Source organism: Alligator mississippiensis, chromosome 1 (genome assembly GCF_030867095.1).
Source record: "Alligator mississippiensis isolate rAllMis1 chromosome 1, rAllMis1, whole genome shotgun sequence".
Taxonomy (NCBI): Eukaryota; Metazoa; Chordata; order Crocodylia; family Alligatoridae; genus Alligator; species Alligator mississippiensis.
The window spans coordinates 180,418,708-180,443,847 of record NC_081824.1 but is presented as its reverse complement, the minus strand read 5'-3'; the positions used below and the strand labels follow the sequence as shown (position 1 = coordinate 180,443,847).

Sequence of the window (25,140 nt, the reverse complement as noted above, 5' to 3'; positions counted from 1 at the left end):
CCATATCTACTTAGATAGTTCATTAATACATCTGCTGGTACATCAAACACATTGTACTGACATCTCACCACAAAGTTAATTAATAAATAAGGAATAAGACTCTTAGGCCTGAGCCCACATTACATGTATGCCACAACTCGGATATTAATTGCGCTATGAATGGTAGGGGTACCACATGCATGCCCAATTTAAGGCACTATAAAATGAAACACCAGCCACAAAAATATTCTGCATGTAGAACATTTTCATCACTGGTTTCTATGGTGCCTTAACTGAACCAGTGGCATATTAACACACCAGTGCAGATTCTTAGCAGTCAGCTGATTATCAGAATTAGTAGTAGACATCCCTGAGTCTCCAGCTAAAGTAGCCTGGGGCTGCCCTGCAAGCTCCTGGCCAGGAGCTGAAAGGTTCCCCCACTGCAAAGTTTAACTCCTCATGCCAAGTTGCCATGGTGAGGCCCAGCACAGGGAATGAGGTCCCTGGTGGCAGGGTGCAGGGGAGAGCTGAAGGGCTTCCCCTGCTGGGCACATTAAATGCCTGCATCTTGAACTAGCCCAGTGCAGTCCTGGGGACAATTGCTGGACCCAGTTGAGACAGCCCTGGGTGTCACAAGTGGGGCTTGCAGGCACCCAGCTTTAGACTCGTCTTTGCAGGGGAACCCAGTATCATGATTTTTATAAAAACATGTACAAATCATGATCCCAGGCTCCCCTTGCAAGGGCAAGTAGGAAGGTGAGATTTGGATCTGATCCCTGATCCCCAAAATTACACCTCCTGCCATGCATGTGTGATAAGACAGGAGACAATTGTTTGGACCAGGGATCAGATCCCATGGCAACATTAAATTAATATGTGGCAGTGGCTTTATTTCAAGGCAGACCTTTCACTATCAATCATGGCTTATGAACATGTACACCGCTAACACTTAGATTCCCATATAATTGATGGTGTCATTTTCAGATTATGCATATAAAATCTGGCCTGGCTTAATTGAGCAAACTAGATTAGGAAGTATTTAGAAATTGTAGTTCATTTTTAACAGGTCATGCCTCAGCAGGACCAGCATATTAAAACACTTTCATGAAGTTAGAAAATACAGTAATACAGTAAACCAAGTATTTCACTCCAGAACCACTAGAAATTAAGGCAATTCTGAAGAATTGTTGTCAGGGGCTCCTATGGGAATCTACATTTTTCATAGCAAAGAGTGATGCTCATCCAGGAAATCAAAGTATGAAATCTTTGAGAAACCATTTATTTGTACAGAAATGTTATATAATTACCATCAATTCTTCCCAGTCCTATTGCATTGACCATATATGCAAATAATCTAGACAGTAGTCAAATACACTGTTCTAAAATTCTTACCAGCATTTGAAATTCTTCTCTCTCTTTCCCATTCCAGTTGTTCCCTTTCTAACTGTTCTTGCCGTTCTCTCTCTTGCCTTTCCCGTTCAAGCCGTTCCAGTCTCTCTCGTTCTTGCCTCTCTCTTTCTTGTCTCTCCCTTTCTAGACGTTCCTGCCGCTCTCTTTCTTGCCGCTCTCTTTCTAGCTGTTCCTGTTCTAGACGCTCTCTTTCAAGTCTTTCCCTTTCTAGTCGCTCTCTTTCCAGCCTCTCCCGTTCCATTCTTTCACGATCCAGCCTCTCCCGTTCCAGCTCCTTCTGCCGTTGCTGCTCTTGCAACTGTCTACAATTAAGAAAAATTGAAGAATGAAAACAGGCGACCAAGAAACTACTTGGGCAAGGGGTTCAAGGGTTTTTAGGCTTTTACTGTTTAAAAAAGGCAACTTCCTGATCTTGGCATTAATGAAGACAATGCTATGGGTAGAAAAAGATGTTGCCTTTGTGCCACAATAAAAATTTTTATCCCTTGTCACACCATAAATTGTGGCAGATAAAGGATCATGCTCAACTTTCCCTGCTTCCAGAGACATGTCTCTGACTTCCCCTGCTTACTGAGATGCATCTCAGATATGTCTCAGTAAGTGGGAAAAGCAGAATGGGTGTTCCCAGGACCTGAAGGGCCCGATCCTGTGCAGGAGTTTCCCCATAAGCCCTGGGAGAACATGGCACCTGTTGTCCTGCAGTATCAACAGAAGGAACAATGGGCAACGTACGTTTAATCCAATTTAGTAGATCTGCTGTGCCAGGACACATCACAGCTAATCTGCTTCATTTGGTGATGTCTATGTCTATATTGTGATACTTCTTATCCACTCAAGAGTCTTACTTATACATATTAACTTCTCCACCCAATGTAATAATTAGGTGAGTTATTAAGAGTAACAGAATAGTTATATATCCAATTTTTTTTTTTTTTTTTTTTTTTTTACTAGTGGCCTATCAAAGTACAATATACATATTTAAATTTTGGGAGACATATTAAATAAATGCAAGACTGACAAACCATTAGTGCTAAATAATTTACTAACCAATATCTAATATCTTTCAAGTTTGGGAGCTGCAAATTACATTTGTGCTTGTTTTACATATATTATCAGTTTACATATGAAGTGATGATATAAAGAACCCAGAACAATCACACAAAAACACAAGTCTCACAACAAAATAAAATGTTTCTCTTGCAAGTTAATCATAATATAAGGGAAGACTTTTTCTGCAAAGACAACATTGAGACCACCCACCCACACATACCCACAGAGTATACATTACCTATCAACATTTTCCAGCTTGAATAATACATTGGTAAATCAATAAAGATCAGCTTGATTATTATCTAGTATTGTTTTGAATCAGGAGGTTCAAAACCTGAGGATTCCTTCATTGTCGTGAAGCCAGCGTAGCCAGTTAGATAATACTTTTTGCAGTCACTGGCACAGAGGCATGAGTGAGGTAGTGCAATGTTGCACTATAGCTATCCCAAGCTAGTAGATGGCCAACACGCTTTAAAAGAGTCTAAAGGCAAAAGTCAGAGACAATTTGGCACCCCAGGCTGGAGTTTATGGCTTGGCCCCTTGCTGTAAGCTTCAAATCTCCACTCCACAGAGAGCTCAAGTCACCTGTGTTTACCCTTGCTGCAAATACCCAGACCCTCTGCAGCAAGAATAAACAGAGGCACAAAGAGTAGCAGGGAGAGTTATGGAGGAGGATGCTAAGGAAGAGAGACAGATTGGTACAGTTCCATACTGCCCAATCCCCTTTGGGCCAGATCGGACCTCTTCACAGGTCAGATCTAGTCCGGGTGCTGAAGGTTGCCAACTCCTGGTCTAAGGTTTCTCTTAACTATGCCCAGGCCTGTATAAAACTTGCTCTGTAATCAAGGAGCTTTCAACTACTCCTTAACAGCTTCCCAACTATCTCCTACTTTTGCTCAGCAGGTACCAGGAAGAGATGAAAATTTGGGTCCAGGTTTAAGAAATTAGACTAATTTGCAACTTTGCTATTCAAGACTTATTTTACTGAAGAATTTTTTTCCAATGCATACTTTTATAAAAGCTGGAAGTCTAAAATATTTGAGAACTGTTCACATTTGCACTGACACTTAATTTGCTCACACAGAACACCATTAACTCTCAAGGAATGGACACACAACAGGTTTACTCCAGAGTTAGCTGACCTTTCCATGTAGCAAGTCACCAAGTATCAAAGGTAAAATTCTCCCTTGAAATAAATATATGTAGTAACTTTAGTATGTAGGAAAATTACTACATAACATGTGTCATGTTCTCATTCTCATAGGTAGTTTATCCTAGACTAACCCATTACTCAATGGCACTGGTCACTGTTCAATAATTAAAGCTCCACCTTCCTTTCTATTATAAGCCTCATCTGACCAAAATCCACCAAAAAGATCTAGGAAATTTTACACAACAGGGACATCAAAGATAGGGCTGGCCTGCTGAGCCCTATGATCTGCCCTGCAGTGCAGCATGTACATCTCAGATCAGGCCTGCATATTGCATAAAATATACACCAGCTCCAGTCCAATGTGCTGCATGTGGCATACAGAGCCTGTCTGGTGTGCACTGCACAGGACAGCACACACAGCATGCAGCACACCGGGCTAGTCCAGCACAGGCACCATGTGGCGTCCAATCTGGAACAGCCCTCTGCACTGGATCCAGAAACGGGACTAGTTTGTGGGCCCAATCCAGCCTATGGATCAGACCTGTGCCCCACATCCAGATGAGTCTGATAACCGTGTTCTACTATATGTAAAGGTATTTTCTGCAGTACATGAAGTTAATTAAACCTGAATTATAACCCCTTAGAAATGGGGTAGAACATTTAGTAGAGATGTTAACATTTTACATTTAGTAGAAATGTTAAAAAAAATTCTGGAAGTTTCACTTTTTAACACTTTCTTTCCCTTTTGTTTTTTTGACGAATTCCAATTTTATTGAACACTGATTTTTTCAACCGAGATCTAACATTTAAGACTAAAATTTATATGTTGGATTTGAAGTTTCAAAATGTATTTATTTCCTTTAGTGGAATGTCAATAAGAAACACTAGTTCACAGAGCTTACTATAATATCTCAAAAGACCACTAGAAATTTATTTAAGCTTTCATTTTTCAAAAAGATACTCTTTCTTCCTTACTAATATGTAATTGCATTGGCATAACCCAAATGTAAGGGAGGTTCATAACAGGAAGAAAAAGGGATTTTTGTAATCAATTGGCTTGCTGGAAGGTACCTGGGTTCCCCAAAACTTCTGCACAGTAAAAAAAATTCAAGGCTCTTAAGACTTACTGGATACTTCCTTCCCCCTGCACAGCTGAAGTAATCCTAAATAAATATAAGGATGGACAAGACCAAGGCATCCCCTGTCAGCTCAAAACCACTTCATAAACATTAGCCATTGTAGTGTATGCTTTTATCATATTCTAAAAAGTTTTACTGTCAGGGGAAGAGATTAATTTGATAGTCATGACTCTTGAAGTCTTTGGACTCCCTAGTGGTAGTAGTTTGGTGATGATGGAACACTTGTTAGTAAAAATAGACCAAAAATGTATTGAGTAACTTGGTAATACTTGATAACTATTTTTAGTCATTGCTGATCAGGGATAATACCTGAATCTGTATTTTTAAAATCAAAATACCAAACTTGAGCCATTGAGTACCCTACCGTACATATGATATTATTTACTTTTGTTCCATGCATTTCCCCGTTTTCCATTTTTTTCAGCACCTACAAGATTAAAAAGCAACTGAAGGAAAAGCTTGTCCTGAAAGCCAGGAACAGAAAGAAAAATGAGCATTTATATCAGTGATTTACAGCCAGGGTGCTGGGAGATCTCTTTAAGAGTGTGGCAGGGTACCGCACAAAAATAACACCATCAGATATACACACACCTACAAGATTTGTAAGACAGACCCAGAGATTTCAAGAAGGAATCCAGTGTCAAAAACATTATGACCTGTTGTGGTCTTTGAGTTCTTTGCCACAAAAGAATTGCTCTATTATTTTTCTGTTGGCAAAAAACAAGTGAAGGCTAATACCTGGTATTTTTAGAAGGGGTGCCGCCTTGAGTTTAAGAAAGTTTAAGAACCACTGGCTTATAAGAATGCTCTATTAACAGGGGGAAGCAAAATCCTTGTTAGAGCTTGCAAGCATTTCCTGCCTATTATGTTTTATAAAGGTACCATTAACTGAAACAGCCTTATCAGTAATATTTTTTTTCTGACAATCCATTTAATATTTCTTAGCTTTAAATATTTAAAGCCATTCATATCATTCACTGTTCATTTTTATAGATAACATTATCCATTTCCCTAGCCAATCTAGAATCCTACTTTTTTACAATGAGCCGTATATATTTATTTGGGTTGAGTGATCATAAGCAAGCTATTGTGTTAGTTATCCAACTGCAAGTGTGAGAATTCACCAGTTGGCTAGCTATTAATTCATTTGTCCCTCCCTCACCCTGTTTCCTGAAGTTAGAATCCTCTGTTGACATGCTTTTTAGAGTAATATACATAACTCGTCCATCTCGCATGTTAAAAAAGTCAACTACAAAATAAAATTATAAAAAATACAGACATTGTGATTTACTTCCTATTGGAGTACCTCATATTTTTTCTAGCAGAAGCAACATAAGAGCCTTCCAAGCTTTTAAGACTCCATACAAAGCTCTATTAAACTGAGCATAACACAGTTGGGGGTGGGAGGAAAGGGTGTCATGCTCTGTAGCCAAAAGTACGAGGGGCATGTCAGCAGCAGTTTGCTGTGATTCACTAGGCAATCACGATTTTCATGTTCAGCAGCTGACCATGAATACCACTCAGAACAAACAAACAAACAAAAAATTGAAACTCATTTAGAGTGTATTTTAAAAGAAATTAAGGTTAAAAAAAAATCAATTTAATATTCTTGTTCAGCTGTCTTCTTAAGATGTTACATTTATTGTGCCAGTACTGTGCAAATTGTAACATGACAACTGGCCATACATTAAAATTATCTTGGTATACCTTCTGCACCACAAAAGAGTTGATGTTTAACAAGCAACTTCTCTGTAGATAATCTGCCATTTTTATCCAGGGATAAACTGGTTTAATGCCTGGAATGTTAGGAGTGTGTGATGCTCATCAACAGTATGCAATAAACGTAATGCCTGCTTGGGGCCTTATACCACTGATCAGGTTAAGAAACACTTTTGATCAGGGCAATGGAAAGCCATTTGTAACATTTACAAACATTTTTTAAAAGATTGTTAAAATATAAAGTATTGAACAAGCATTATAAAGTAACAATATTTAGAAAAGCTCTTTGTCATCAAGTTTTTGTGAGCTTGCTTGCCTACAGCTAATTGCAAAGGCATATCTTGACTAACATAAAAATGTTTTTTTAAAGAGTATGTTTACCAGCCAATGCTAAAATTCACTACGCGTGAAAACCTGCATGAGGTGAAGTATAATGTGCCTTATCTACACTAGTTTTAGCTCTAACTTTCCAGTACCAATTTGTTCTAACTCATGCTCAAATACCCTATTTTCCAAGTCAAGAGAAGCTTAGAAGCTGCATCTACTTAAAATAAACAACTGTTTTGCTGCCTACAATTCTGAAAATACTGGAATACTAATCCTTGTTTCCACTTCAGTTCTGTATCCACTCTTTCAGGCCTCTGAAGTACTGCACAATTTGTTTTATAAATGAAATCGGTGTAGAACAAAGCAAAAAAAAAGAAAAAGCCCCTGAAGAAATTTAGTGAGGGATACACCTCTAACTACAATCAACTATTTAAGAAAATATTGCATTTCATTCAGACACAGCTAGGACTAGTATTCCACATTACTAGATGACTAGACGTTTGAAAATGGATGGTTTAAAAGGTAAGCATTTTTTTAAAATATTCCAGACAGAAACATTTTTCTCTCTTCCTTTTTTATACCTCTGAGAATGTGCCTTCTCATCCCCTATAGAAGAAATTAGCTTCCCAAGGCATCAAACAACCCTCAAAATCTTCTGTTGTTAAAACAGTTTCCCTTTCAAACAGAAGTGAATTCTAATCTAGGTTTCCAAGGAAAGTAGCCTAATGCAATACTGTTTTACTACAGTTATGATTACATTAAACTACTTTTTTCACTATTAAATTGCCAACTTAGTAAAAATGTATGTATTCTCTCTGGTTATTCTATGCAGTTGAAATGCTACAAAAATTATTTTAAAAAATCTGTCACTCATGCTATCTTGAAGTCGAAAGTTAATTATACTGTCACTGGGGTTAAATTATTCTAATTATATTTTAAAATTTGGATTAATGGAAACCTATTGGCTGATTTACTCAAAAAGTCAAGAGTGGGTACTGTAAAACTAAATAACATTGCACAAGTCTTTCATAATACTAATACCGCAATGCATAGATATAGAAATATATTTACAGATTTCAAAAATATCAAATCATGCTAGCCCTACTGTGCAGCCTAATTATGAAAACTAAAATTTTCAGATCTCCTTTCTGTTAGCCCTTTCATAGAATCACAGAAAGTGAGAGTTGGAAGGGACCTCAGGAAGTCATCTAGTCCAGGGGTGAGCAAAATATGGCCCATAGGCCGGATCCAGCCCACCACGCCATTCTGTCCGGCCCACAGGGTCCTTAAAAACATTTAGAAAATTAATATTTATCTGCTTCTAGCTGCTTGTCAAAGATGACACGAGACAGGGGTAGTAGGATCCAGGGGAAGCCAGCAGCAGGATGCAGCAGCCAACAATGGGACACACCCAGGCAGTGTTGGGTGTGTGTGCGAGTATGGTGGGGTGTGTGAGGGAGTGTGGGTACATGTGTGAGGTGTGACTGGGGCTTGGGTGGGTTGGATGTGTGCATGTGAGGGGCTCTCCCCTCCCACACACCCTTTGTGATCTGACTGAGCCCAGACCGTCCTCAGATTGGGGGGAGGGAGGGGGTGGAAAGGAATCAGCGCTGCCTGCCTGGCTCGCAGTGTGCTACAAAGGCAGGGAAAGCATTTGCTGCTGCCAGCAGGAAGCAAGACAAGCCCCTAGGATAGGGGAAGGGGGGGGACAGGGCCTGGAACCCTTGGTCTCTGCCCACACCTGTCTGGCAGGGCTGCACCAATCTCTCACTTATTCACACTGCTGCTCTCCTGCCACCTTCCTGTCCCATGCCTGCCTGGTGGGGCTGAACCAAGCCCATGCTGGCTCCTGCTGCTGCTCCCACCTCACCTGCCTGTCCCATGCCTGCCTGAAGAGGCTTTATGAACCACCAAGCTCTTTCAGGTCCCTCCCCTCCTCCCTATCCACGTGCTCACTTGCCCAGCCATGTATGAGCAGGATCAGAGTGAGCTGCAGGCAGAGCCCCACTCCCCTCAATGCTGCATCTTCCCCTCCCTATCTGCCGCCCAGAGCGCTGCAGCGGGGACAGGAGTCACTGGAGGCTGGGGCAGCCCAGCAGTTCCCTGGGTACAGCAGCATCAGCCCTGCCCAGAAGTTGTGCCTGCTGGCCAGAGCTGGCACCCTCTGGCAGTGGAGGCTGGGAGCACAGTACACAATCCCAGGTGGGAGGAGGCAGGACTTAGCCCCATGCAGATGCAATTAATTGGTGGATGCCTGCCTGCAGGCCAGATCCCATGAACTTGCAGGCCAGATCCAGCCCACGGGCTGTATTTTCCCCATCCCTGGTCTAGCCAGGTCTTAAAAGCCTCCAAGGATGGAGATATTACAACCTCTCTAGGCAGCCTCTTCCAGTGCTTTACTATCCTTACTATTTAGCTTCAAGCTAAAGAATACATAAGATGACAGAACTTTTTAACTAGCTTCACTCCTCCAAACAAGCCTGAAGAATGGCTCCCCAACTAAAACTACACGAAACCCAAACCAGGCAGGCCTTACTAGTCATCAGCCCTCACAAACCGTCTCCCCAGGCAGCAGTAGCTTCCTGCTCCTCTCCCAAGCCAGACTCCCACTCAAACTCCCCTGCTGACCTGTTGGCTGGTCCTGTGCTGCTCACTTCCATGTTGCTTACTTTTAGCAAGCCTAACCTTCTGCTCAGGTAAGCCCCACCTTCTTACTCGCACTGCAATCAACCCCAATCACTCACATGCAGGTAGAGAAGACAGCATTGGGACAAAGAGCCATGGTTTTCTTCAGAAAGTATGAAAAGATACAGGTTTGTCAGTTGTTGACATAAGTATGTCCTCATGCCTGAGAAAAGATGTTTATTTTTGCCAGAAGGGTCAAATCAAAAACTGCAGAAGAGGAGCCTACATAGTTGGAATCCCCAATACGGAAACTGTCCATGGAAGTCAACTCTCATCTGACCTGGCTTCCCAATGAGTTCCTTAATAAAGTGTTTCCGTACAGCTGTCAAACTTCAAAATTCATTAAGACCCAGTGGTATTAATACTGACCTGATCATCTTGAACCTGAGATCCTAATACTAAAGATTTTTTCTTTCACAATGAAGACAGGGGAAAGTCGGAAGATTAACCCAGGCTATCACTGTTGTGGAAAAGACCCACGCATTGGCTCTGAACCTCAGAAACCAGCAACATGTTAAAACCACTATTTTATCCGAAGCAGCCTCCAAATCCACTTCAAATCTATTTGTGCAAACCTAGCAAGATAAACTAAAAAACGCTTCCTAAATCAAAGATCTCTTGTAAAATACTTGGATCTGCAGGGTTTTCCTATCCAGAGCTATCCTTTAAAAAGTAATGCTTAATACTGTTAAAGCAGCTGTTTTTCCACATGGTCCCAAGTTTCCTTATTAGAGACATACTGTTTCTTTCCCTTCTTGTAAAGGAGAGAGAACCACCAAACCTTAAGAGAAATCTGGTCCTATTCTTTATCAGGCATTAGAACTGAAGTGCACTCAAGGGAGCTGCACTGGCTGAATAGAATGGCTCACAGCTGAAGTAACTCCAACAGCTGCCAAATCTGTAGCTGGCCCATGACAAATAGAGAGTCAGTAAAATTACTTCATGAAAAGTCTAGCCCAACTATTAATTCTAACTCAAATTAACACATTTTGTCTTAAATTTTTAGAAAATTCATTTTGTATGCAAGAGGTACTGAATGTTTTGGGGAAAAGATAAAAAGTCAAGGACAAAACAGAACTCAACCTTAATCTGAATTGTGACCAGCAACTTTTTGAATTATCACCTTTTAAAACATATACACCCCATCTTGATTTTTGTTTCTTTTAAATTTGATTTCAACATGTAGACCAGTGGTCCCCAACCTTTTTGGACTCAAGGGACCCACCCCTCACTGGGCTTGAGGCACCCCTCTTGAGGCACCCCTCAAACAGACTCCAGGCACTCCCATCCATAAAACTTTTGTGAATTGTGTGGCACCCAAATTCAAAAACTAATTTATATATTGCAGTACTTACCTCATTACATAAGGGCTTAGTTGTAGGGGTGAGGGAATCATCCAGGCAATCATGAATAAACCTGAGCCTGGTTTATCTGCTTATCTCCTCATACCTCATGGCACCCTTCAAAGGATCTGGTGGAACCCTAGGGTGCCCTGCCACCCTGGTTGAAAAATCACTGATGTTGACAAACTGAAGCAAATTTCAGGTACTTTATTTTATTCTAGAATATTAAACCAGCTACAGCATTAACATTTGTAGTCAGCCAATAATAGTTAACTTCCAGTGTAGTATATATGTAATTACTATTATTTTAAGAAGCTTTGCTGCAATTTGAAAAGGTCACCTAACTTTGACTCACTGGCATGGTTCTGCAATTAGTGTTAAACATTTATAAGAAAAATTGACAGATGAATTGGCGTGGAAAGACTGGCTAGTGCACTTATTGGCCTTGTCTTCAACCAAAAAGTATCGGAGAATAATTACTGGATATGGGATAAAAAGAACTGAAGGGTTACATCTCCAAAACAGAAAAACTTATACAGCAAGTCTGTTTTTGATATCAAAGTGAGTTCTATGGGAAAGGAAAAATCAGCAAAGACATAGGTAGGAAAAGCCATCAAAATGTAATTTTAAAGCTTCAAATATATACCTGGATTCACATGCAGGACAGCAGAGAAATATTACTCTGGCCAATGATGGACAGCACTAATAAAGAGGCTTACAGATAGAAGCAGGCCTAACTATATGATTTTATCTTATGTTAAACATAGTATTTCAAAGCTTAGATTCTTCTATGCTTAATAATGCTAAGTTTAATATATAAATTCCTATATCACTGCTGTTGTTTAAGTAGCTGCCTGGTTTTATGCTGGTGTAATCCAATTGTGTCATTCTTAGTTGATGCATACAATTCAAATAATTTTGTTATTTGAGTTCTTGTTATTTTCATTATGTTTATAAGAACTCTTTTGATATGTGTGGCCTCTCAAATATGCAATAGCACCAATTTTCAAAGTTAATGCCAATTTCCCATTGTCATTACATGGCAAAAAGCAGGAAAGGAGCCAGGAGACACACTAAAAATATTAGGGAACTATTGAAAAAGAAAAAAGAAATAAGAAATATATATATAAATAATGGAGGAACTGCTCAGCAACCAGGGAGAAATACACCTGTATCACCAGGGCCTGCAGGTATGAGACACAGAAAGCTAAGGCAGGTATGGAGATCAAGCTGGCAACCAGTATTGAAGACAACAAAAAGTCCTTCTACAGATGCATAGGCAGCAAGAAAAGATCACGCTCCACTGTGGGACCCCTACTGAATACCCAGAGGCAGCTCACAGTCGATGCCCGCAAAAAGGCAGAACTCCTAAACACATACTTTGTGTTGGTATTCCTGAAATCCAACAGGGACTGCTCACCTGACCAGAGGCCCAGGGAACATGGGGAAGGTAACAGCCTACATGAAATCAGCCCAGAACAGGAGGGATCTTCTACAACACTTGGATGTTTTCAAGTCTGCTGGGCCAGATGACCTGTACCTGAGAGTCCTAACAGAAGAACTGGCCAAGCTTATAGCAGCACCACTGGCCAAGCTGTCTGAAGAGTCATGGAACTTAGGAGTGTGGTCCCAGACAACTGGAAGAAGGCCAATATGGTGCCCATCTTTAAGAAAAGGAAGAGGGATGACCCCACAAATGTCAGACTGATCAGTCTGACCTTGGTCCTGGGTAAAATCTTTGAAAAGTTGGTTAAGGAGGCCATCAGTTACAAGCTGGTAACAGATGGGGTGCTAAAAAACAACCAGCACAGCTTTGTCAAGAGTAGACCATGCCTGATGAACCTTGTGTACTTTTACAACCAGGTAACTAACTATCTGGATATGGGACACAAGGTTGAAGCCATCTACTTAGGCTTCAGTAAAGCCTTTGACTCTGTCTCTCACGGGATTCTCTCTAACAAACTGGAGAATACTGGGTGGACAACTGGCTTAGAGGCCACTCCCAGAGAGTGGTAATTGATGGGATGACCTCATCCTGGAGGGCTGTCTCCAGTGGTGCCCCCAGGGATCAGTGCTTGGACCCATGCTATTCAATATATTCATTAATGACCTGAATGAGAAGATGGAAAGCTCAATGATTAAGTTCACAGATGATACCAAGCTGTGGGGAAATGTGGGCACACCAGAGGATAGGGCAAAGATCCAGAATGACCGTGAGAGAGTGGATTTATGGACAGAACAAAATCAGATGAGGTTTAACAGGGAGAAGTGCAAGGTCCTTCACCTGGGTAGGAAAAACCCTCACCACAACTACACAACTGGCCGAGCTTATAGCAGCACCACTGGCCAAGCTGTCTGAAGAGTCATAGAACTTGGGAGTGGTCCCAGACAACTGGAAGAAGGCCAGTATGGTGCCCATCTTTAAGAAAAGGAAGAGGGATGACCCCCAGTGGGTGGTGGCCCACTGGCTGGCACAGCATCTGAATGAGACCTGGGGTCACAATCGACTGGAAGAAGAGTATGAGCCAACAGTGCAATGAGGTTGCCAGAAGGGAAAATAAAACTCTGGTGTGCGTCAGCTGATGCGTGACCAATAGATCCAGGGAGGTACTCCTCCCTCTATTCTGCATTGGTGAGGCCCTCAGCTGGAGTACTGTGGCCTGTTCTGGGCATCGCACTTCAATAAGGATGTGGATAAGCTTGAGAAGGTACAAAGAAGGGCCACCCATATGGTTAAGGGCATGCTGGGTGGGCCCTGTGAGGAGAAGATCCAGGAACTTGGTCAGTTGAGCCTGAGTAAGAGAAAGCTGAGAGGTGATTTAAAAGCCACCTACAAGTACATCAGGGGGAAGCATCAAGAACTAAGAGACCAACTTTTCAGGAGGGCACCTTAAGGGAGGACGAGGACCAATGGACATAAGCTAATAGAGGGTAAATTCAGGCTAGCCTGAAGGAAAAACCTTTTCTCTGTAAAAAGTCACCTGAATCTGGAACACACTCCCAGCAGAGGTGGTACAGTCATCCTCCTTGGAGGTGTTCAAGATAATACTGGACAGGTACCTGGTCAAGCGCATCTGAACCCAATAACTTCCTGCCCACGGCAGGGCACCAGACTTGATGATCTGACACGTCCCTTCTGGTTCTATGATTATTGAGCTTTTATTTAAGTACTCTAAATGCAATGCAGGTTTTGCCCAATGACCTCATGTGTCTAATATAAACAACACAGTCCAATGGAATATGTATTCCAAAGATCTCAAAACTCGGTGCATTGCAAGTATTATTGAACTACTAAATTTGCTGTAGATAAATCATTTTTAGTCAAGAATGGGAGTCCTGAATTGTTTCAATGCACTGCAACATATGAATTTCAATTCCTGCTATAGACAACCTCCATCTGGAGTGAAAAATACTGAGGAGAAAAATGAAAGGCAACAATTTTTGGTGTTATCTTTTACTGGATCAACTTTATGATCTGGAGGGATGTTAGACAAGGTCTTCAAACCAAAGTGCCTTTCCTCACTCCGAAAAAATGCCAAAACAACACCTCACTCCAACCTTCCCCCTCTGAAGTTACAAGAAGGGCTTTCAATTATATATCAGCTCATATATAACATCTCATGTACAGCAACATATGTTTCAGTTGCAACAGTGACCAGGACTTTTCCCCAACTCAAACTCACCTACATTGGCTCAACTTGAGAAAAGTTTAAAGGTGCTGATTTTGACCTACAAAATGCTAAAAGGTCTAGCTCATTTCCACCTGACATACCAGCTTTTTGAGGACACTACATACTACATCAGATGCAATAAGGTGAGGCTCTCTAGCTGCAAGTTGTCCAATAGGACTAAATGAGCAAGGAACCCGGCAGCTATGGAATTCTGCTGACCTATAAACACTGCTAAGTTCAGCTGCTGAATACAGATTTGAAGTGGTAGCTGTTAAGAAGGTGATTTTTTATTTACATTTGTGGGTAACAGGTAGACTAGATGGACAGCATTTACCTTTTCTAAAAAAATAAGCAAGCAAAGAAAGAAACCTTTGGTATACTAATTCTGCATGTTATCCCATTTTCCTTTTACAAGCAGTCCTTGGACTTATGACAATTGGTTCCTGAAAACCATGTCTCAAGTCAAAACATTGTAACTTGGAACTGATTTTCCCCATAGGAAACAATGTTATAATGGGGGAAGAGGGGGTTGAGGCCCGATACCCTATTTTCACCAAAAATAACCCAGAATTTTGTACTCATCTATAGATAAGTAATATAGTTACATTAAGGGTCTAATAAAAGATATCAAATTCACCCAAGGAACCTTGTCTGCCATAGTTACATTAATGTATTTATATTGTAAACAGCAGTCATATGGATTTGGAAGGACTTCTTTGAGGTGACTTTGCTGGACTTTTTGAAGGGCTCTTGGCTGGAGTCTTCTCAGGAGTCTTGGCTGCAGGTTTTTCTGGAGTCTTGTCTGCTTTCTTAAAGAAAGTGTCCAAGGAAATTTGGACAGATGTTCTCCAGGGAGATGGGCAATGCAGCTAACTTGTTCGCTGGTGTGGCGTTGTGTCTCGTCAGATCAAGCATTGTAAAATCGAAACTGACATCAGAAAGTTGAAACAGGGTTTCAACTTATAAACATTTTAAGTGCAAAATGTTATAACTCAAAACTTTGTAAGTCAAGGACTGCCTGTACTTATTTTTAATTATTCTATCCTCCAGAATTTGTTCCAAGGCCTTTCATACTATTGGCTAGCAGGTATGTAGTTGCTCAGATCAGAAGGGCTCTCTTCTATAACCTGAGGCTCACCAATTGAAAACAGGAAAGAGGGAAGAGACCTGGGGGTAGTGGTCTGACACAAAACAACTGAGCCACCAATGTGATGCAACCAAGAAAAAGGCAAATGCAATCCAATCCCATACTGAGTAAAGTACTTCATTAACTTGACTACAAGACACCCCTGATGATAAGACAACCCCCCAATACTTAGATTCTATATATGGAAAATGTATATATGTGTTATAATTTTTCAGGTATAGAATCTAATTATTGGAGACTTGCCTTGAATTTGTTACCCTACTACTTCGGGGGGGGAGGGGGGGGAATAAAACTGGGAGAATCAGGTAGCCCCCCTACTTCCCTGCCACTGCTACAGAAGGGAAAATAAATCTGGTGGATTAGATAGCCCTCCCCCACCACTTCCCTTCAACTTCTTCCCACTGCAGTCCCTTCCCCCACTCCCTACCATCAAAACTTGCTCTTCCTGAGCACATGAAAGTGAGGGGCAAATCTGAAAATGCAGACCTTGAAATAAACATACCTGCAGTTATTTGCATATGTTCAAAGACTTAGTTCATCCAGAATTGAGGTACTCCATAAAAATACTTTAAAGCAGCACTTTTGTGCCTACTTACTTATATATAGTACACTTGATCTGAGCCTTCAAGAGGCCAAAAAGCAACATATTTATCCAAAGACAAAATGTTCATGATTTACCAAGCCACGGTGACCTCAGCACTGCTTAGTATGCATGCATACTCCAGATATTCCTCCCCCACCCAAACAGAGGATCCATGTGCTAATTAGCCCCCCACTCATGACTGGAACCGGTTGTTCCTGTCACAAGTCCTGGGATCCCTCCAAATATTAGATGCAGATGAGATGCAGGGCAACCTGGTCCAGCTTCACCTTATGGAGGGCAGGGCCACACTAATCATATGCAACAGGCTGAGGGGGGAGAGGCAACAGAGGGATACTGAGTGAACAGTTTGGGGCCCTGTTTGGCAATGTTTGCCACACATTTAAGGTTAGCGAAGAAACAGGAATCACTGGAAATAGGAAAGAAAGGCACAGCTCAGCTGTGAGAGTGAAGAGGAAGTCAAAACAAATGCAATGTAGTGACTCACCATGACTTGAAGAGTTGGTGCTGAGGGGGACTGTGGTCTGTGGACGCAACTATTTTTCCTGCTCAGATGGACTACAATAACCTAGTCTTGTGGCAGGTTCCCATCAGCATAGACCATGTATATTATAGTCATACTCAGTGTGACATTTAAATCAACTTCTCAGTTGGTTTTCATGACTAAGTGCTTATTTTTCCCAGCAGTTTAATGACAGGCAATGTATTTAATGAAGTTTGCTTGTAGTTACTTCTCACTTAACATCATAGTTATGTTCTTGAAAAAAATGTGACTAAGCAAAACAATATTAAGCGAATCCAATTACGTCGCAGTATTTACCTACTAGCAGGCAGTGGCCAAATGTTATAACTGAACATTGTGTAACTTTAAATGAGTCTGTTCTCTAATAGATTAGCGACATAATAACAAAACAACGTTAACTAGGACAAGGTTAAGTGAGGAGTACCTGTAAGCAAATGTAAGGCAAGCAGCTTACCCTCCCCTGCCATGCTACTTCCAGGGGGGAAAACCCTTCTCTTGTACTGGAATAAACACACAATAGTTAATAAAAGAGAGGGAGCTGTTACTGATGTTTGTACAAGTCACCAGGTATCTCATGGAATTTTCTATGTAAATTCTGGTAACCCATATTCAAGAAAAATGTATTCCAACTGGAACAAGTACAGAGGAAGGCTCCTACAATCATCAGAAGCATAGAGAACCTACCCTATGACAGGAGACTAAAAGAGATTGTTTTGATATGCTAATTTACCCATATATTGAGAGGGCACAGGATTGTTTTGCATAATCATATTGGTGGATAAACAACAGAGGGAACATGAGGGAGAAAGCAAGCTATTTAAACTTAGACACATGTTGGCACAAAAGCAAATCTGTATCTAGGGCTGTCAAACTATTAAAAAATGTAATCGTGATTAAAAAATTAGTTGCAATCAATTGTGATTTTAATTGCATAGCTAAAAACTCCAAATTATGGGCAGAAAAACTCAAAATTATGCAAGTAATATGTATGGTTGGAGGGGTGAGTATGGGGGGGAATTTGTGAAGTTGTGGGGTGACGTGGGGATGTGTGTGGGTTTTGGAGCCAGGGAAGGGGGTTCCCCACAGAAGGATCTGGAGCCCCAGGAGGGGAGACCCACACAGGACCCACACATCCCCTTAGCAGGATGCCCAACTTGAGTGGCGTTTCTGCAGAGCTGCCCTGGGTGGTGTTTCTGCAGAACATGGCCCCAGTGGCAGTGGGCTCACCCCATCCTTGCCCCAGCAATGGTGGCCACAGGCTGCCTGGGCTGGGGCAGCTGCTCTAGCCCCAGCCCGGACCTGAAATTCCTCACCTACCTGCTCGGTGGATCCCAGGTGGTCATGACCCGCCCTGAGGCCAAGCTGCGGAGCCCAAGCATGCCAGGAAACCCTACCATGGCCCAGCACCACCTTCCCAAAATCCCCAGCACTGCCAGCCTAGCTGCTTGGGGCCCTGGATGGGGGTTATGTGGGGTGGGTGTGCCCCCCACACCTGCTGTAGCTTCCTGAAGCCCACGCCTGGGCTGCCTGTGGCCCTTCTGGACTGCCACCGTAGCCCCACTGGGCGGCCCAGAGACAGCGGTAATGGTGGCAGGGCAGGGCAACCTGGGTGCAGGCTCCAAAACCATGTGCACAATTAACATGTTAAAAAAAATTAACGCATTAATTGGTTCTTGAGTTAACCGTGCATATTAACACCAATTAATTGACAGCCCTAGTATTAAACTTTTCAAAAATAAATTTAGGTCGGAGCTAGATTTCTAACCATGAAAAGAGTCAAGTTCTGGAACAGTGGGTTGGAGAGCCAGGAAAACTTAATTGATTTAAAATTGTGGTTTGATAAAACTAGACTCAATAACTTACAAGGCGCGTTCTAATCCTACATCCTAATTAATGCTGATTAAAGATAATTAATGCTCAGGTAGAAAGTAATTTTTTATCTTTGTTTTCTGCTTTAAATCATTCATCCAAATTTAAAGATTTAAGAAAGGGTAAGATTTCTAAAGAGAAATGTGGTTCAAATAATGGAAACCAAGAGTCAAAAAGTCTCAATACTGCTCTTAAAATGGTAACATATATTGGATTAATTGTAGCAACTAATGATATTGTCATACCTAGAAAAGTTCTGTAATTGTCTTAAGGAATAACTACCTGATTTTGAAGAAAGGGTAATGCAGTAGTCTCTCTCTCTCTCTCTCTCTCTCTCTCTCAACGAATGCAAGACTACTTAGCTGAAACAGTGCTTCACAATATGATAAACATGTCAATGTTATCCAACATCTCTACTGAGTTATATTCTGATCAAATTATGCCTACTGGATCCAGATAAAGATAGTCATTCCATTAAGGCTTAAAAAGTCAGACTCGACAGGAATGGCCTTCTTAAGAAAAGGTCTACTATGAATGAAAGGCCAGAATTTTTTGTCAGCAAATGGAAGAAGTTCTTAAGTCTCATTACTGAGTAAATATTTTTTCAAGACACAAATCTTGCTTAATACTTGTTTAAGATTTTAATTTATACTTAAGTCCATTATCACCATCCATCACACAAAAGGCATCATCTCCCACCCAGCTTGCTTTCTTACTCTCTTCCTCCATTTCTTTTGTCCCAGGCCGTTATCACACAAGTTTTAATGCATGCAAAGACTATTAAGTGTGATATACAATCACCTTGTTTTATTATTTTTTCTCATATGAGATTTCATACTATAAAATTATGTTCAGAGTCAGATAATCAATGTTCTGGAACACAACAAAAATGGGCTACCCAAATTATACTAGGGATAATCTTAGCCCCACAACAATTGAGATGGGAGAATATTAAGGCATATTAATGCCTCCTGCAGAACATCCCTATAGGACACAAGTTATGCAGTGTGCCTCTAAGATATGTACCTCAATCTTATCCTGTTACAGCACTCTACTGACTACTTTAAGATGTTGTATAAATTTGGTTTACATCTTGAAGTCAGTCAATTTCAGTTACAACCTGAAGCTAATTATAACTAAGTCAAGTCAAGGTTGAATAAATACATTTTAAATAATGATAGTGTTGTTAAAGTTTAGAATACATTCCTTTTCAAATTGTCCAAGCTACTTTAAGTTATCCACTTCTTGTTAACCTTTTTTCAAGTGACAAGAATCCAACAGTCTACCATTCTCCAGAACTAAGCACAAAAATATTAGTGAGGACTCAAAATAGTTTTATGTACAAGGGCTGTACAGTAGTGTAGTTATGTGTTTTGATTATTCTTCCCCCTCTTAGAAACTTTATCTCAATGAACAGAATATAGACAAAAACTACAGCAGATCTTTACAACATTTAACACTAATAACAAAACACCTTACATACATTCTCCTGAAAAAGCAAATCAGATTTTTGAGTACTTACAACAGGAGCCGGTCAACCTTTGGTCCATTACCTCTCTGAAAGACAATGGGAGGCCTATATGTTTTCATTGCTCCTACAATCTATACACTTATTTTCTGTCTATGGAGTTCCTGTTCTCTTTATAAATACTTGTTTGAAGTGGTGATGATTTCCAAGCTATTTATAAATCTTAGCCAATGAGTTTCCTACTGACATATGAGACACTGGCACAGTGATTGATTTACATGCCTCACAATATATTATTTATCACTGCTAAAATAGGTGGTACAATATTATAAACATAACATGAGTAATACAAAGAGGCATGGCATGACCTAATATTATATTTTAACATGGACGTTATAATACCAATCTGTTCTGAAATCATTTAATATATACAGATGCCTATTTGAGAATGTGCCTACAGTTAGAACCAATGAAGTTGCACTCAGCAGCTTTTGCCTTTCCTACTGAGTTAAGTCTCCTGTTTTTGACTACCGTTCCCTCCATGAAAAAACTAAGGTCAATCCACTTTGGCTATAGTTACAAAACTAAGTTATGTAAGTTTTCCTCAAAAGTCCTGGTTAATATGTATCTGTAGAACTGCAGCCACAATCACTTTTGAGATCCATTATTGACCTTATCTAAATGAATGCTGGTAAAATATATACACTGTGCCTTCAGTTTGCTTGGTCATTCTCTGTAATACTAGGTACAAAAGCTAACAATCACATGCTAATATTTTGGAAAAACACCAAACAAAGATAGGACTATCAACTTTGGATGGTAACATGAAAACTGCCCAGACTTAAGTATTTCAATACTGATTCGACTATATAACGTAAAACTACAGGTATAAAAATAATTCAAAATACTATGGATTGCAAAGTTAGTGCTAAGTGACTTTACAGATGATTACATCATTAAATGCACAATCACTAATTTAGATCCACATCCATGAGGACCAACAGTAAAAAGTATTCAGCTTAAAGAAGCCTTTTTACTTTCATGTATGCTGTATGAATTTGAACCCAAGAGTATTAGATTATAAATTTCTTGTGGACTACTGAAAAGACATTCAAAGGACAAAAATGTAACTAAAATACTTTAGAACATTTTATTTTTAATCTCACTCCGTGCTTGACATTGTTATGAAGTGAATTAATATATTTCAGGAATTTAAGTGATGTGACAGAGGGATTCTGTCACTAATGGCCCCATATTAGCAAATGCTTAGCATTCTCCCTGCCTGATCTCTTAAATGTAAAAGAAATAGATCATCTCCACTGCATAAATGAACACTGGTTAGGAAAAAAGGGAGAACAATGAAATAGAAGCTTGCTAAGTGTTGTCTTTAAAAAATGCAGTTTCTTAATATAAAAAAACTAATACTAGGAAGTGCTTTACAGCAAAATCTTTACACCAAGTAAATATATTCTAGAATAGCAGGTGCCTGCATATAGATACTATTTTCACTACTCTACTGCCATTATTAAATCTGCTACATAATATGGCAGTCAATGTTATGAAGACAAAAAAGAATCTTGGAACTGTTAATTTAATTGAATAGGCAGTATTACAAAGTATGCCTATGATTAAGAAAATTAGAAATTTCTTCTGTGCTAAAAGATACAAAGTAGATTCTACTGTTTATCTCTGTACAGGAGACAATATATGTTTATATCGCTTACCTGAGTGCACTTTAATATAACACATCTCTATCCCTAAATACACGTAATCAACCAGGTATTGGAACCGACCTGCCTTCTGTACGGAGCAGCAACATTACACATTTAAGGATAACCTTAATATATCATTAAAATCCAAACCTTAAGCATGGTTTTTGGCTAATAAATTCATCTTATTAGCTAGGTCACTGGAGATAACAGCTTTATTTGTTTAAAAATTCATACACTTTTTAATGTTCTCAAGTAGCAGAAACCTTGGTTAACTGTCCAGCTAAATGTTGGCTCTGAGCATTGTGCCCTGTATCTAGAGCCTAGAAGTATCAGACATCTGTAAATATATTCAAACCGTATACAGAACCCTACTTTCTTCCTACATGTTCATTGCTTCCTCAATTATCCAAAGACTATTCCTGAATATTATAATGGATTTTCACTATGATAGAAAAGTCTGTGGGAGTCTAAAACTTGTTAACACCAACAATTAAGTTCTATTCAATTTAAAAAACACAGTAACTGTAGTAGAAAACCTGAAAAAGGATTTAAAAATGACAAAATCTAGTTACTGGACTTTCATATACAGTCTTTGAAAAAAAAATTTTTTAAAGCATTCACAAAGCAATTTTCCTGCTACAATAGGAATAGTAAAGGCATATTGAAAATTGTGCCAAAAATTAACTTTCTAAGAGTTCACAAAGCAATGAAATGGGAAATGGAAGTAATGTTGCATATTAATAGGAAGAGAATGAAATCTCTTATATTTGGCACCAGAACTCTATTTGATACTGTTTTTTGTACTAATGTATTTTCTCAAAAAAAATTATTGGGGCAAGGTAATGGCCTATATTAAGAGTTATTTACATCTTCTGTTTCCTTGAAATATGGTTTGAGATTATACATTTCAAATAACTATAGGAGAAGCCAGAATCTTCACAAGGTTAGATTCCTTACCCCTTTGCAAACATGCGGGTTTTATGAAGTAACTGGGGGTTTATGAAGCTTCTATGATCAGCTCTGTGGGACTATTGATCAGCTCCAGTTGGGTAGAGAAGCAGAGCCTTTTGAAATAAAAGCTGTAACGAACAGCTCAATAGTTCATTCTTACTTCCGTATCCTCACTGAGAATTAAGCAGGTTGTGAACAACCCAAGCATGAATGGTCTGGGTTCTACTGTACTGAGGTTGTTTAGATAAAAATAACAGAATCAAATATGTAATTTGTTCATGTGGTCAGCCCCTGATCAATAATCAATATTAAATACCGATGGTAACAGGAAGATTATTTATGTTAAATATAAATAAATCATTTTCAAAAACAAGACAACCTTAAATAAAGGGACCCTAATCTAGATATAGGAAATGTCATACTGTCGAAAGGTACATAATGCTGATTTTTTAATGTCAATTGTCTGTTCACTATGCACTGCTACTGAGTCAAATCTAGATGATGAATTACAGTTTATTATAAATTATCCACCATCTGGTTCAACTGACAACTTCAAAATAAAATGCATGGAAAAAATAAAACCAGAGTTAAATACTTGAATGCTTTAAAATTAGCTTTTCATTACTATTTTTATATTGCATTTAATATTAAAACATATTGGGATTTTCAAAATACTGCACGCTGTTTGGCAGACAGTACCCTGTCCACAGATCACAGCACAAGTAGGGAAGCTGACATGGGTAACTGGTCCCTCCCGAATCTGGAGGGGCACCAAATTGCCGCCAGGGAGTGGAGAGGGGAGAGTCCCCCCAGTCCCCACCACAGCCGATCACCAAGCCAGCAGCAAAACTGGAAGTGCACTTCCGGTTTTGTGGCTGGTGCTGCCAAGGGTGCATGGCCGATCTCAGAGGGTGTATGTGCACCTGCATGCATCCCCTACGCATCGCCAATGGAAGCTGAGCCCATTTCCCAATAGTAATTTAACAACATTCTTCAATCTGCTGGACGGACCACACTTAGAAACAAGGCTATTCAGTCTCAAGCTATTTTAGCTATTTCTAATTTAAGGCATTCTCTTTCCTGCCACTCCTTTCTTTTTTAGTAAAGAATATGAGTACATTGACATACCTAGAGCTCAAGAAAGTAGGCATTTATAAAAGTGAAAATTTGGACTGGAGGGGGAAAAAAAAAAAAAAAAAAAAATCAATCTGCTTGAAAATCATGGTACTGAATTTTCTCTAGTATTCCCTTCTGGTGTCCTTACTTTAGTGACTGGAACATGAAAAGTCCTATGTGGATTTCTGACAAAAGATGCGACAACTAGATTTCTGTACTAGAGTTGCTGCACCTGAGCAAACTGATGAGAAATGTTGCACTACTGCACAGCATAATCTGCAAACAGGTAACTGCATCAATGCAAATTACTTTTTATACCAGAGTATTTGCACTACACACCCATTCACTGATCCCCACCAAAAAGTCTGAATTTCTAACCTAGGTTTTTTGGATCTCGTCATGAAATATAAATGGTTCAACTAGCAAACAAGTAAAGCTCTATAACATCAGTAGGGACAAAAGCATAATAGCAAGTACTGTGTTACAGATTGTTGGTGTAATGTAAAAACTAACAAGTATTGGTATTTCAATCCAAAAGTCGAGCAGTAAAAAAGGTTAAAAAGTTATGCCTATCAATATGGTTCTATTCATGTAATGCATTTTACCTTCTCTGGATTTCCAGCTCTTCTTGTGATGGGCCATTTTGAACTTGTGGAGGAAGCTGAGAATTCTGTCGAGGCAACGTTGGACCTGTGAATGGAGACAGATTAGAAATGAACATATCTTACACTTTTAAGGTATAAAAAAAAAAACAAAAACCCAGAAAATCAGGAAACTCAAATAGCCACAACATGAAGCTATATAAATTATTCTTTTTTTTTTCTAGCAAAACAAAACAAGCTCCATGATGCAGTATAGCAAATAAAAGCTGCCACAAATATTGCTTTATGTATTTCCAGAATGGAATCATTTCAAATGAATGAAAAAGTTCAACAGGAATGCAAAAATAAAGTTTTACATATGATGAGATTTAAGACTAAACAGGTGTTCATAGGCTTTCAAAAGACTCCCATATTAAAAATTTTCTTTGACAATGAACAAACACTCTTGAGTGAAGGGGAAAAACTCAAAGAATTAAAAACTCACCTAAATAGAACACTGGAAATGAAAAACAGGAGAAAAAACATCAGATATTTATCACCATACTGAAAGTGTGAAGATAAATTTATGTTCCCTAAGACTGCATTAAAATAAATTTCACAAATATATTTTGTCACCTGGACCAAGGTAAATTCCTCTGCACAAAGAGTATTTATTTACTTACTCATTTATTTTTA

The 25,140-nt window shown here is 39.6% G+C and overlaps 1 protein-coding gene across 7 annotated transcripts in view; it reads right to left on the bottom strand.

Annotated features, from left to right (window-relative positions):
- ENAH (ENAH actin regulator) overlaps positions 1-25,140 on the bottom strand; it is a 228,202-nt gene that overhangs the window by 31,493 nt on the left and 171,569 nt on the right. For all 7 annotated transcript variants that reach the window (XM_059717435.1, XM_019483119.2, XM_019483121.2 and 4 more), the window contains exons 4-5: positions 24,469-24,553; positions 1,372-1,691 (exon numbers count right to left, since the gene is read on the bottom strand). In XM_059717435.1, coding sequence (XP_059573418.1) covers positions 1,372-1,691; positions 24,469-24,553 — 405 coding nt within the window. The remainder of the gene's footprint in view (positions 1-1,371; positions 1,692-24,468; positions 24,554-25,140) is intronic.